The 14,433-nt window shown below is 37.2% G+C and overlaps 1 protein-coding gene across 9 annotated transcripts in view; it reads right to left on the bottom strand.

Moving 5' to 3' along the window:
- MEIS2 (Meis homeobox 2) overlaps positions 1–14,433 on the bottom strand; it is a 209,411-nt gene that overhangs the window by 59,940 nt on the left and 135,038 nt on the right. For all 9 annotated transcript variants that reach the window (XM_047861657.1, XM_047861659.1, XM_047861653.1 and 6 more), the window contains one exon: positions 420–496. In XM_047861657.1, coding sequence (XP_047717613.1) covers positions 420–496 — 77 coding nt within the window. The remainder of the gene's footprint in view (positions 1–419; positions 497–14,433) is intronic.

The raw sequence follows: 14,433 nt of genomic DNA, 5'->3' as shown, positions 1-14,433 counted from the left end.
ACTTCACCCCTCAAAGCCTAGACAACAGCAACCTTCCCAGAGCTGTTAACTCCCTGTGAGTACGGCACAAAAAATCACGGTAACTGTTTCCAATAGGAATGACCTGAACAGAATTTGTGGTTCAATTTGAGAATTTGAGAATTTTAAAGCACTGGAGATGGGAAAAGCGAGGTGGTCAGGGAGGGAGAGAAAGGAGGAAAGGAGAGAAAGAAAGAGGAATGCATCTTACAACCATAATTTACCTAGTTACCTTTTCGTCCCCTACTTTACACACACTACTTTCACACCTCAAGGTAGAAACACAGACGTTATCCGCCTCAATTTCATTTGTTTCAGAAGCAAAGAAAAAAAAAGAAAACAATTATTTAGAAATCTTACTTTACCCATGGGAGAAAGACATGGATTTTTGGGTCACTCACCAGTTGTTTACTTGGAGAATTGTAAGTCCTGTGTCTTGCGCTAACTGTTTCTTCTGCTCTTCGGAAGGGTACGGATGCTAATGAAAAAACAAATGTTTTAAAAGATGTATCAGAAGTTAAGAAAGAGTCACTTGCTTCTAAGAATGAAACCACTGTTTGTGATTTCTTTAGTCTATGGCTTGATTTTCCTATTCGAAGCTTTTTTTTTTTTTTGCCTTTTTTTTTTTTTTTTATATCGTGTGTTAGAAAAATCTAGGCAGGGACAAGGATCCAAAAACCTGCATTAGCAGCCTCCCCCACCCCCCTTGTTCCTGCCACACTTTGGAGGGTCAGCAGTGAAAAGCAAAGGGTTTCAGTCCTTCAGTTTTGTGAGTCGGTCAGGGATGGAAAGCACTGTTGGGATGGCATCAGATTTTTGGTTATCTACAGTCACTGCAGACTACTCAGAGACCTAGTGTCAGGGCCATTTTACCCCACTGCCTAGAACTCCTAGGTGAAGCCCTTCTCCTGTGTTATCTTTGTGAGATGGCCAACATGATCATCATTTCCTAGTTAACCTGAGGTTATTGACAGTAGAAGTTTGGGAGGCGAGATGGTATATAATCACTACTGTTCTTAGAAGCCACGGCAACTGATCCAATTACAGCAGAGTTTACTGACGGTATTTATGTTGACTCCTCTAAAGGATAGTGAGAGATGCATTCATTTTTACTGGTTACCACTCTGCATTAACACAATGGGTCACACACAATGACCACACCTCAAAGGGAGTCAATTATGTGCAATGCTTCATACAGAAATTGTACCTTTTACCTTATAGTATGGTGAGAAGAGAATGAAGCCATAGGGTTTCAGAGCTTTTTAATTCTTTACTTCCCATCACACCTCACAGACATTTGAACTGAACCACCCTCCCCCATCATCAACCACTTGCCCGCATCGTCCTGGATTCAAGGACTGTTATTTTAGAAGCATACATTCACTTTAAGAGACACTGTACTTGCATGTACATAATTATAAAACACGGCTCTAGAGAGGTCCCTGCTCTAAATTCACTGGTTTTCTTAAACAGAAAACTTTTTTTTTTTATCCAGCATGTCAAAGTCGCTCATAAACTAGGATGCCTTTGATATGATTTCCCATCAACATTATTAAAGGGCGACATTAAGAACAACAGAATATTCCATTTAGAGTATTGTAATCATTCCCGCGTTTGAGAGAATGAATGTTTTTCAATCATCTAAAATTTTATTCTTCAGGTATTTCATCTTCTATAATGGTGTGCATTATCCAAAATGTGCACAATTACTTATTAGCAAACCCAAATGCCATTAGGTTAAACAAAATCCCTTGTGCAGCAAAAGGGGTTAACCAGATTTGTATTAATATAGAAGCCAGGCTTTTAATATTCTGCAAATGTTAACAAAGAAAGATGATAATGTTGAGTTAATATGGGTTAAGCATAAAATGAAAATAAATTTTTCTGATTGCGAGGTGTTGACACTTTTTTGGCTAGGGCCTCCAGCCTGTTCCTGAAAGCTGTGTAATTACAGAAGGCTTTTCCCCTCCTTCCCCCTCCTGCTTCAAGCCTACCCACATTAGTAATGACCCCTTCACTGCTTCAAAAACCACTAATGGTCTTCAGCACGGGCAAGAAAAATGAACAGGATAAATTGGAATCCACAGTCAGTAATTTGCATCCTATGAGGCTGCTTTGGCCACTCACACTCATTCCTGGCCATCAATCGTTGCCCGTCAGGTGCTGCACTCTGCCACCACGACAAATACTCCTTCTAACACTCTGATTCGTCCAAACAATGTAATTGTCCTCTATTCTCCTTTTGGTAATGGAGATAATGAATGACTACCCAAACAAGAAGGATTGCTCATCACAGACGCCTGGGTGGCTTCAAACTGGAAAAGGCCTAGGGTACAAATTTTAATTGACTGAAAACAGTGGCTGGGGGAAAATGACCAAAAACAATCCCCAGATCCTTCTTGTCATAGCATTTTTCCTACCAAACTCAAGGGAGGAGCACCTTTTGACTTTTGGTCCCTCTAAGATTTTGAACGCCAAGGTTTATAAATTATTTTCCCTATAATGAAATAGTTAATAGAAATGAATTCCACAAATAACAAAAATGAAAATAAGGACTCATCGCAAGAGTATATGGATATGCACTGGTCACGTCAACATCAAGTGTGTCGTTTCTTTATACAGTGTTTTCTTTCTGGCTTGTTTAGTCTTGCTCACTGTTTGATGTGTTTGCTCAAGGCAGGTCTGACAAAACATGGGCGCTGTGGTGTGTGTGTGTGTGTGTGTGTGTGTGTGTGTGTGTGTGTGAAAGAGGGGGGCAGAGGTGTGCACACGCACACACACACATATATACATGTACCTATATGTACACACACACACACACACATACACACACAGAAGATTCATATGAAATTAAGGTTTAGGATGTTAAGGAAGTAGAAGAGTAGAAAGCTGATGTTAGTAGAAAGCCAGTTCTTTGAAGTATGACTGTAAATTCTGATCAAATAACAAGAATTCTTTCCAGTGTTCTAGTAGAAATTTAGTCCAATGACCACAAAATTACATAAACAGTACATTTTATCTTGGGAATCCCTGAGCAGTACTTTCACTATGAGAGCAGTTGCAAATTCCATCCACAATCATTAAAAAAATTGGGACCTTACCAAAATTCACCTTGCACAGATGGCTTTTTTTTTAATTAATAGGGAAGACCATAATAACTTTAACTTATTTAAATAACGTTCTGTGGTTTCTGAACATTCGTGATTCTATGCCCCTTTTATACATGGAGTGGACTGTTTATCTGGAAGTGTTCTGGCAGTCAGCCACTATATTTCTAAAATTAAAAAAGGGATGGAAAACAATCAGCTTTCAGAGGAATTGGAACCATGGCAATGTGTTTCGGATTAATTTACAAATATATGTATATATTTAAAGTCTAACTGTAGAACTAGAGAATTTCTACTACATGGTCTATCATACGCATTCTTCTACTTTATTAGAACAGACATCATATTGAAATAATAAACATGGGAAGCCTTCACTTCTTCTTTGATGTATATTACTAAATGTCTGACTGGCTCAAATTTAAAATAAACTTTGGTATGTTTGCACTTGAAAACTGGAAGTAGACCGCAAGCAATAATTTGTTGTCAGTTTCCATATTCTTGGACTAAAGCTATAGTTTAGTCTGTTCACTGTTGGGGGCCAACCCACTCTGGTCCAGTGGCCCAGAGGTGGCTCAATTTACTTTTAAGAACACACACGGTAACATAATAGCGACGATGATGATTCCCTTCATCAAGAAAGAACTAACATAGGTCAAAGTTTTTCACTTCTCAAAATAGTTCTAAAGCCACTGTTGAATAGAAGGGAGTCACAAAGATCCCCTTACTTTGAATATCAACAGACAAGTGTTCAAAAAGTTAATAAGACTTTGAATATCAACAGACAAGTGTTCAAAAAGTTAATAAGACATGTGATGGTTCAAAAGTTAATAAAAGTTGGTCTCACAACTCCATGGAGATAGAGTATTCTCCATGTAGAATATTTTTAATTGCCTCTTTACCTAAAGACTCATTTGAAGTTAAGACATTATATTTATTCAAGATGCTAACCTTAGCTAGAACTTCTCTCCCTCTCTCCTTTTAGGTTAACCTGGTTTATCAAGTACATGGAAATAGATCTGCAATATCCTTAGAATACATCAGTGGAACAGATTTTCGGTGAAACCACTTAATAATCATTTTCTTTTGTGATTAACCTCTCTCCAATAATGTCCAAACTGGAAATGATTTGTCAGGAATTTTATTCTATGTTGAAATTATTTATACCGATGTTTAAAAACACTTGAGGGGCTATTTCTAATCATCTCATGAATTAGAAGTACAGGATAAATGAAAATGGTAGTACTTAGAAGGGTAAAAAATTGGAAATAGCCTATCAACTAAACCATAGTTAAATAAAATGTGAGGTTCTCATGAAAAAGGTTTTCCCATATATGTTGAGTGAAAAAAAGCAAACTATAGAACATGTATTATCAATTTTTTGTAAAACAGACACATGAATTCATAAACCAATTGAATGTATCTGTCCTTGTAGTGAAAGATAAACATCTGGAAAATTACACAGTGATAATGGTTCATGTTAGGTAGTCTAGGAGCTAAAGGCTTTTACTTTTTGTTTACAGATACCCTATACTGTCTCCGTGTGTACCGCTTCAAACAATTTTTTAAAATACAATAGGAATTTTAAAATTAGAATTAATTTATTGTAATTTAATATACACTCTGCATTTAAATTTTTTTTTAATGTTTATTTTTGAGGGGGGAGGTGGGGGGGAGAGAGAGAGAGAGAGAGGGAGGGAGGGACACACAGAATCCAAAGCAGGCTGCAGGCTCCGAGCTGTCAGCACAGAGCCTGATGTGGGGCTCAAATTCATGAACCATGAGATCATGACCTGAGCCAAAGTCAGATGCTTAACCGACTGAGCCACCTGGGTGCTCCCACTCTGCATTTTTATTAACACCATAATAATTTAACATTTTTATTAAGCTAGCTATTCTTTCATGTTACAGTAACTGTCTGACTGGATAATTTTTCAAAGCAGAACATCTCTAGGACAAGTCCTACCTCTCGAGTTACTTTCCTACCCAATGAGTTTGACTCACTTGCTGGACTCTGAGGCTTACTGATGAGCCAGCTCTTTGAAGACCCACGTCCAACTTGTCAAATTACTTGTGTGATGATGTAATGCAACCATTAAGACAAATGACAGAGTAATTTGTTGAGCAGGGTCTTAGTCTGAGCAAACACTTGGAAACTGATCATTGTGATGACTGCCTCCTTTTCCTCAATCCCCTTCAAGACACCATTTACTCTATAGAATTAATCCAGTTGACTTAGATTTTGATGATGCCACTCATATATGGAACTTTCTAAGCAATTTTCCTAAGATAAACCATAAAAATGCATTTGGGTGGATATCCGTTATTGCTCTAGTACTGTGCTTACTGAACTAAGGTACAAGTAGACTGTCCCTGAATAAGTAAGTGCATTTTCCTGGAATGCCAAATTTGTTCAATGGCCATGAATTTAACATCTTTTTCTTATGTAAACAAAAATTCCTCTGCTCTGACTGAAATGTATATAACAAATACAATTCTGAGGTAAAACAAGAAACAATGAAGATATTTTAAAACCCATCACATCCTCACAACTGAAAGTAATCTCCTTTCTACTATATTCATGTTGAAATTTACTTGGCATTTATAAATTTTAGCCTTTCACTGTCATGTCTTATTTATATATCTTTTCTTCATTAAGTATAACTTTCTAAGGGCAGAGCTCTGGGCTTTTTAAACTTTTGTAATTCTCCCCACCTCCACCTGAGCGTCTCTCAATATTTGTAGGAAAAATGAAAAAACAAACAAAACAGACATAAGTTCCCAGTCAAGCTGTTCTGTCACCTTGAAAAAGACTGTAAAATATCTATAGAGATTATAATGGGTTGTAAAATATCTGTAGAGATTATAATAGTATAGTTTGTGATGGTTAATTCTGAATCTTAGTAATTCTCTCTCTCTCTCTCTCCCTCTCTCTCTCTCTCACACACACACACACACACACACACACACACACACACCCTCAAATTGTCTGAGCTTCGAATCACTATCTCAGGAGGCAGTAAAAACCCTTCCCTCTTCCACTACCAAACTAACTTCCTGTTTCTCCCTGAAGCACTTCTATGTGAAACATGATGTACCTCTCACTTTGTGTTACTATTTGCAGATATCTGCATTTTCTGGGTGTCTTCTCCCTGTCTCCAGTTCTTGAGATCAGAAACGCAAAATAGGAGAGTAAAAAGGTCCTTTAGACAGAACTTTGGCCTGGCACCTAATTTATGTAGTGAGGAAACCAAGACTCACAGGTGTAAGTAACATATGCCAGGTCATAGAAACAGGCAGTGGTAAGAGAGGGGCTAACCACTTGCTGTCTTGACATTTGTGGTGGTCTTTCCCACTGTAACATTAAAGTTTTTCACTGAAGTATCCTTCCCCTTTATTTTGGTAATAGTAGTACCCTAATTTTTCTTTAGGCATATGTTCAGGGGTGGCCAAGCGACCAGGCTTAGTCAATCAACATAGTTAATCACTCTGGCTGCACTGAAAATGAAACCCAAGTTAGGTTAATGGGTGTGGGTTGGGCTGTCAGTCAAAGGTGTTCTCTTTTCACTGGAGTTAGTCAGTAGAATGTGTCTGGAGTCGCTGATGCCATTGTAGCCACCAAAATGGGAAAGCCTGACTGAGGATGAAGCCCATGGAGACTAAAGTAGAGCCAATAAAGAACAGATTCCTGACATCATTTCTGCACTTGGATACAGCTCTACCTAAAGCCAGATCCTTTTACCCTTCAGTTACCTGAGCCAATAAATTAGTCCTGACTAATGCACATGGCATGACTTAGATTATCCGGAACCTTCTCAGTTTATTCTTTTACCCCCTCCAGCTAAAAATGATTATTTATTACTAAAATAAAAAGAATAAAAAACAGGGAAGGAGGAGGAAGAAGAGGAAAGCAATCAACAATTTTGCTTTCATCTAGGCCTGCAGACTGACCAAATAGGACAGAACTCTTGAGGATTTGGGAATTAAAAAAAAGTTTATCAGACTTCTGATCCCAATAAGTTAAAGAATGACCTAACTTAGAAGACAGAGGTTTAAGCATGCAATGTATATAAAACCCAGAACTTTAAAAAATCTAAATGAGAAAAGTATAAGGGTGAGTTCTTACATTGTTTCTAAAATGACCAGAGAGTAAATTTCAGTATATTTCTGGTGTAAAGTTGAAACTCTTAAGGGAAATGATAGAAATTTACTAATCAAAATACCTGAGACTCAAAAACCTTACAGGAACCAAAAGGCTGTGATGATGAAAAATGACACAATAACTTTCACATTTCATTTCAGCAAAATTCCCTGCTGCTGAAAGAGAATGCATTTCACAAAATTCCCTTCCATTCCCATGAATCTGGCATGTCCATCATGGCCAGTCTAAACACTGGATCCAGTGGAAAATCCTCTCCAGCCAGAAGTAGTCGCTTTCTCTAACAATTTCACAGTGCTTTCTCTCCTTCTCTCTTGTGTTTTTACTCCACATTGTGTTTTATGTATGTCAGTGTACTTGTGTTATATCCTTCACTGGATGGCAAATCATTTGAAGACAGAGTTCAGAATTAAAAGCACTTAGTGCAATGTTTCCCACATAATAGCTGCTCAATACATCCTTGTTTGTGATGCATTCCTTCTGAAATTTATGTTTTCTACTAGAAAGGACTGATGGTGCTACGTATATGATGCATAAATACCCAGACACAAACGGAAAGATTCAGATAGACATTTAACTGTTTTACTGACACAATATTTGGATATCTGAAGACATCTACTAAATTTTTCAGTTTTCATCCAGATGTTTGGCGTCATGGACACCCAGATTTCAGATTTAAATTAGTTGGGTTTTTGTTTTTTTTTTTAATGCCATGTGCATATCTGGGATGAAGAAAACATGGCTATTTCAGGAGATTCATTTCCATTTGAGTTCACATAGAGGTAAATAGATTGAATAATAATAATAATAATGTTTAAAGTCAGAAACTGTTTGAGAGATTTTTAATAATAGCCAGACCCTAAGAGGTGAACCATGGTTGATATTTAGAGCCACGGTAGGAAGGTCTCATTAAAAAGAGCAAAAAAAGAAAACCACTCACCGTCCTGTAGATGAGCGAAAAGAATACTGAATGAACCTGCTGGATTATGATTCAGAGATTTTAGGAACAGTTTTTAAATTTATTATTATCAAGATACAGATAAAATAAAACAGTGAAGAAGGAATTTCTTATGAAACCAAAGTTAATGACAGAAAGACAAAATAACCTAAGAGTCTTGGGACAAAGAAGGAACATTGTTTGCATCTTCAAGAAATGTTACATACACATATTCTAATGGTATGGAGGGAGTTCATATGAGCATGAAATTAGGTGAAGGTTAAAGGCCACCAACACCCATACTACTTCTAAACTTCCAAAAAGACATAAAAAAGTATCAGAAAAACATATTATGAGACATTTGCAGGTAGGAGTCAGAGTTTTAAGCACAATGAATATCATCATTTTTCTATTGATGGAGATTTTAAAGCTGTGCGCAGTCTTATTTTGAAAATAACGGAAATATGTTCGTAAGGCTAGAGAAAGATAATTTTTATTTAACATTGGTTAGGACGCTCCCATGAGCTGCTTGGCCATGCGTATTACACTGCCTACATGGCTGATGGGCAATCTTACCAAATGAGCCAAAGGCCACAAATAAGGCCTTGACTCATTTAACGATCATTTCACATTTCCACACTATGACCAAATTAATATTTTATGGGACTACTCAGTTCTATAGCCAGACCACTTTTCCAAAAAATTGAATTTTGTGCTTATTTATTTTATGGATCATTTGTTGAAATAGATTTCAAAGCAGGTTTAGGCTATTTAGATTTTTCAGTGAACTGCAAAAGAAAAACAGACTCACAGTTTTAGAAACCAGAAAGGACAGGAGAGTCACCTCATTCAAACCTTCTTATTTTGTGTCTAACAACACTGAGGTCAACTGAGGAGAAGGGGCCTGCCTAAACCTTGTTGTTGGCCTGGCCTCCTGCTTTTTTAAGATGTTTCCCTAGCAAGAAGAAATTTCATGCTTACATAATGTCAAAGAACATTTTATTTCTAAACATTTTTTTAATGATTATTAATTTTTGAAAGAGTGCACGGGCACACCCATGCAGACACACACAGACACACACACACACAGACACACGTGTGCACAAGTAGGGGAGGGACAAGGACAGAGGGAGAAATAGTATCCAAAGCAGGCCCCAGGCTCTAAGCTGTCAGCACAGAGCCCAACGCAAGGCTCAAACTCATGAACTGTGAGATCATGACCTGAGCCAACGTCAGAGGCGTAACAGACTGAGCCACCCAGGTGCCCCTGGGACATCTTATTTCTACCTATGAATTGTAGATACCAATAGCCAGATTTTATACTGTAAGCTACTTAACACCCATATTCTGTATGTTTGCATATCACCATAAATTTCCCCATTTGCCACACTACTGCCTTGCAAATACTCGCTGGTCTGTCTCTCTCATTGGACTCGATGCTCCTTGAGAGTAGAGACAAGCGACACACATTTTACCTCCAGAATCTAGCTCACTGCCTAGCATGCAAGAGGCATCACACACTCAGTCTCTCTCTCAAAACAAAAAAACAAAACACAAAACTAAAAAAAAAACCTTTAAAAATTAAAAAAAAGCAACTCATTAAAAACCAAACAAAAAACTCTGCATGTTGAATTAGTCAAGTTTGAGGATGCAAACAAGTAAATTCTTTGCAACCTAAAAATGCTAGTTTGAAATGAGAGAGGTCGGTTGAGGTGAAAGCTGAGGAGCAAATGAGAAGAGAGATTTAAGGAAGGAGACACTCAAAGAGGCAAATAATACCAACATTTTATGGCCTCAAACATGAAACAGGGAAAACCAGCTCTTATTTAAATGTTATTTATTTTTGAGAGGGTGGAGGGGCAAAGCGGGGGCGGGGGAGAGGGAGAGGGAGAGGGAGAGGGAGAGGGAGAGGGAGAGGGAGAGAGAGAGGGAGAGAGAGAGAGAGAGAGAGAGAGAGAGAGAGAGAGAGAGAGATCCAAAACAAGCTCTGTGCTGTCAGCAGAGAGCCCGATGTGGGGGCTCAAACTCATGAACCGTGAGATCATGACCTGAGCCGAAGGTGGATGCTTAACTGACTGAGCCATCCAGGTGCCCCCGGCTCTTATATAAAACAGCAGTAAAATTTCTATATGTAGAGAACGGAGCAGAAATTGGCAAATTCAGATGGTGACACTAAGAAGCTGTGGAAAAGAAATAAGTCCATGGGACTTTTCATTAACATTTAGTATCTCACCTTGTTAAAAAGGCTAAGGGGTTGCTTTAAAACAAGGATCTGAAGTATTTGGCAGAGAGTTATATAATGTCTAGACAACGGAGATACTTGTATCTAATCTTATGACAACAATCCTACTTATTAACAGGTCCAGACACAGTGCCATATGAGACTGAGTTAGAAGGAAATGAAGATTAGTGATTAGTCCGTTACATTTCTTTAATAACATGAAAAAAAGTATGGATAAAAAAGTGGGGGGGCGCCTGGGTGGCGCAGTCGGTTAAGCGTCCGACCTCAGCCAGGTCACGATCTCGCGGTCCGTGGGTTCGAGCCCCGCGTCGGGCTCTGGGCTGATGGCTTGGAGCCTGGAGCCTGTTTCCGATTCTGTGTCTCCCTCTCTCTCTGCCCCTCCCCCGTTCATGCTCTGTCTCTCTCTGTCCCAAAAATAAATAAACATTGAAAAAAAAAATTCTTTAAAAAAAAAAAAAAAGTGGGGTAAAGTTTACAAGCTATGATAAATAATTCCAATATGTTTAGTCTAATTTTATTTGCACGGCCTATGCTATAAATAATTTTGTCTGATTTACCTTAAGAATGTACTGAAAGTCCAATTTGACAAGAGAAAGCTACCAGAGACTTAAAGAGGAAGTTGTTGTTTAAAGAAACTGAGGATTATCTTTTTTTTCAAAAAGGTTATTATCTCTAGAGTAAGCAATGGAAATGTTTTGGATATTATCTTCTTTGCTCATCTCAAAGTATAGGATAAGAGCATGGGGTTAATGATAAGTTAAAAAGTCATAAAAATAAGAAGAGAGTAGCTTTAAAGGAATGACTTCTTGTGATGGGCAGTAGTGGTTAAAAAGAGAACCATAGGGGCACCTGGGTGGCTCAGTCGGTTGAGTGTCCGACTTGGGCTCAGGTCATGATCTCGCGGTCTGTGAGTTCAAGCCCCGCGTCAGGCTCTGTGCTGACAGCTCGAAGCCTGGAGCCTGCTTTGGATTCTGTGTCTATCTCTCTCTGCCCCTCCCCCGCTCATGCTCTGTCTCTGTCAAAAATAAATAAACAATAAATAAATAAATAAATAGATAGATAGATAGATAGATAGAATGAACCCTAATAGTGACCATTTCTTATACCACATTATGGAGAAGGCTTCAATCACGGTGGCTATGAGGAATCAGAACTCCTTAATAAGAGTTAATTCTTTCATTTTACAGTTCACCAAGATAAACACACTAACGTGTGGAACACTGGCATTAGAAACTTGGTTCAGGAGTTCCAAACTGGCCTCTTTTCATAACATATTCATGAGCATTGGATACAACTATATACGTAGCTGTATACTCTAAAAAAGGGAGGCAGGTGGGCTACAAAAAAAAAAAAATCCTTGACTTTTTTCCTGTTTAAATATAACCTCGTGTTCTTAAATGTTTTGGAATTTATGTGATTTTTGAGAACATGGGAGAAAGATCCTTATCAGTCTATCCATGGAATATGAAAAAATCAAAGATATTACCCAAGTGTTTTCCTTAGGTACCCACTGCACTAGTAAATAAAGCAACCAACTCATACCATAATAAGAAAACTCTTAACTGGGCCATCAAAAAAGGTCAGTTAGCAGTATTTATTTTGGAATTCCCCACAGTTTTATCTTATCAATTTGTTTTTCCTTCCCTTTTTTAAAGCAGTCTGTTTAGTGAAAGTTAACTGAATCAAGATGGAGACACAACAAAACTGAATCAAGATGGAGACACAACAAGGTACTGCCACATTTATCTGTCTTTGTGCATATACTGGCCCATTACTATTTCACCTTGACTTTATTTTTTTTAAGTTTATTTTATTTTATTTTATTTTATTTTATTTTGAGAGACAGGGAGAGAGAGAGAACAAGCAGGGGAGGGGGGGGGGGGAGAGAGAGAGAGAGAGAGAGAGCAAAAAGACAGAATCCCAAATAGGCCCTGCACTGCCAGCACAGGGCCCCCCACATGGGGCATAAACTCACACACCAGGAGATCATGACTTGAACTGAGATCAAGAGTTGGACACTTAATCTGCTGAGCCACCCAGGTGCCCCTCACCTAAACTTCAAAACACACAAATACTTTAAATAAAAAGTGTTTCTAAGCAGATGAAAACAATCACTTTGTGAATTTCCAATTTGTGTTTAGAGTAAATCAACTCATCAGTAATTAGAACACCTTTAAAATGTCTTTCAACGTACTTATGAAGATGCTTCTTCTCTTAATTATAGAAGATCATCAACTATCTAATAATCCATGTCATAACCAAACAAAATGAAGAAATATATATGTACATATGAATCTTCATGACTCTGGATATTTATTGACTAAACATTCACTCATTCAAGATAAAAGTGATTAAATATTGAAATATCAAATCATTTGATAGTATTTCACCTTTTACCACCATAATTAAGTGCTATGCCGAGTAAATCCAAATGAATTAGAAACTTACGAACCAAAAGAAAATATAGACACAAAAATTAAAAGTTTTCATGGTAAAACAATAAGAATATATGCTAATATTATTTATAGCTTACTTAAATATTATACATGGCTACTTTATTCCTAACTTGGACAGTAAATTAGAAAATACTGAGAAAAGGTTACTCGTGGCTTGGGTAGCCAGGCTGACCTCAGCAGAAAGTGTTTTTCTAATTAACTGTCTACTATGTTTTTATCTGCTTATCAATTTGGATAAAAGAGGAATGGAATAATGAGGAACATATTAAAAATATGTATATGTGAAATTATTGCATTGGCTATGTATTTTTGAATCTATTAAGTGATAAGATTTTATAGAAAGCAATAGCTTTCTTATGTTCTTATTCCTTATTCCTCTTGATATGTACCCTAGAAATTGGTAACATAACTTTATAATCTCAGGAAAAAATATTTTTATTTTTGCATAAAAATATTTCTTACAAGGATTTAAGAAGCCCCCAAAAATGTCTGTCTCCATAAAAATTGGACTTTAAAAGGACAAACCATTAATGTAGCTGAATTCAACTAGTATGAACTGGTAGGGCCACCATCTGTTTTTAATGCATTGAGCATACATTCTGACTGTTGGTGACTGTTCAGTAGTTTGGATGTCACCCTTGACTTTTCTACATGATGGGCAGAACCCTCTAACATTTCTGATACCTGCTTGGCATGTTGTATCTTTGGCAGATAAACTTAAGTTTGACCTATTTTCTACCATAATACAAAGAGCATAAATTTAATTTATTTTAATTTAATTTAATTTTATTATTTTTAAAGAGTATAAATATTTTAGCACAAGGTGAGTTGACCAGTTGACCCTAAGAGCATGGTAAGCTTTTCATTTGAAACAGGGTAGTTTGAGGTAAAGTCTGAAGGTACCTTCACTACTCGTGTGTTCTGGACTAAATCATATGCATTATTTAAATACCTAAAAAAATTAAATACTCTTATTTGAGTAATTGGAAATATACCCTCATAGCAACATAAGCTGAGTGGGTTTAGTTTTCAAAGAAGTTAAAACACTTAAGGATTGCCACATGGTAAGAAATAAGACACAAATGGCCTTTAGATTCTAGCAGAAAATCATTAAGGAAATACAAGGTTATTATTCTTATGTATATACCATACAAGTGTTGATTACACTTTATCTAAATACATATATTTCCTAAGAGAGAGAGAAGAGAGGGCAAGAGATAAGTAGGAGGAACCAAAAATTATCTCAAAGAGGTCAAAAGTATGGATAGAAATCACCATCCAGCTTATATCTCTGTGTCCCCATATAAAATCATGACCTGGATTTGGCCTGAATATTGGAGAAAACTAGACTAACAAACTCTCCTCCTTTGAGGAGTACCAGATGAAAATCAGTGTCCATTTACCATCAAGTCTGACTTGTTAGAAACTAAAGGAAAGCCTTTTCAATGCAGGTATCTGAACATTTAAAATTTTCATACAGTATACAATACAAGAAAGAAATTCAGGGGGAAAAAGGT

The sequence above is a fragment of the Prionailurus viverrinus genome, chromosome B3 (assembly GCF_022837055.1).
Source record: "Prionailurus viverrinus isolate Anna chromosome B3, UM_Priviv_1.0, whole genome shotgun sequence".
Taxonomy (NCBI): Eukaryota; Metazoa; Chordata; class Mammalia; order Carnivora; family Felidae; genus Prionailurus; species Prionailurus viverrinus.
This window is presented reverse-complemented; position numbering and strand designations above follow the sequence as displayed.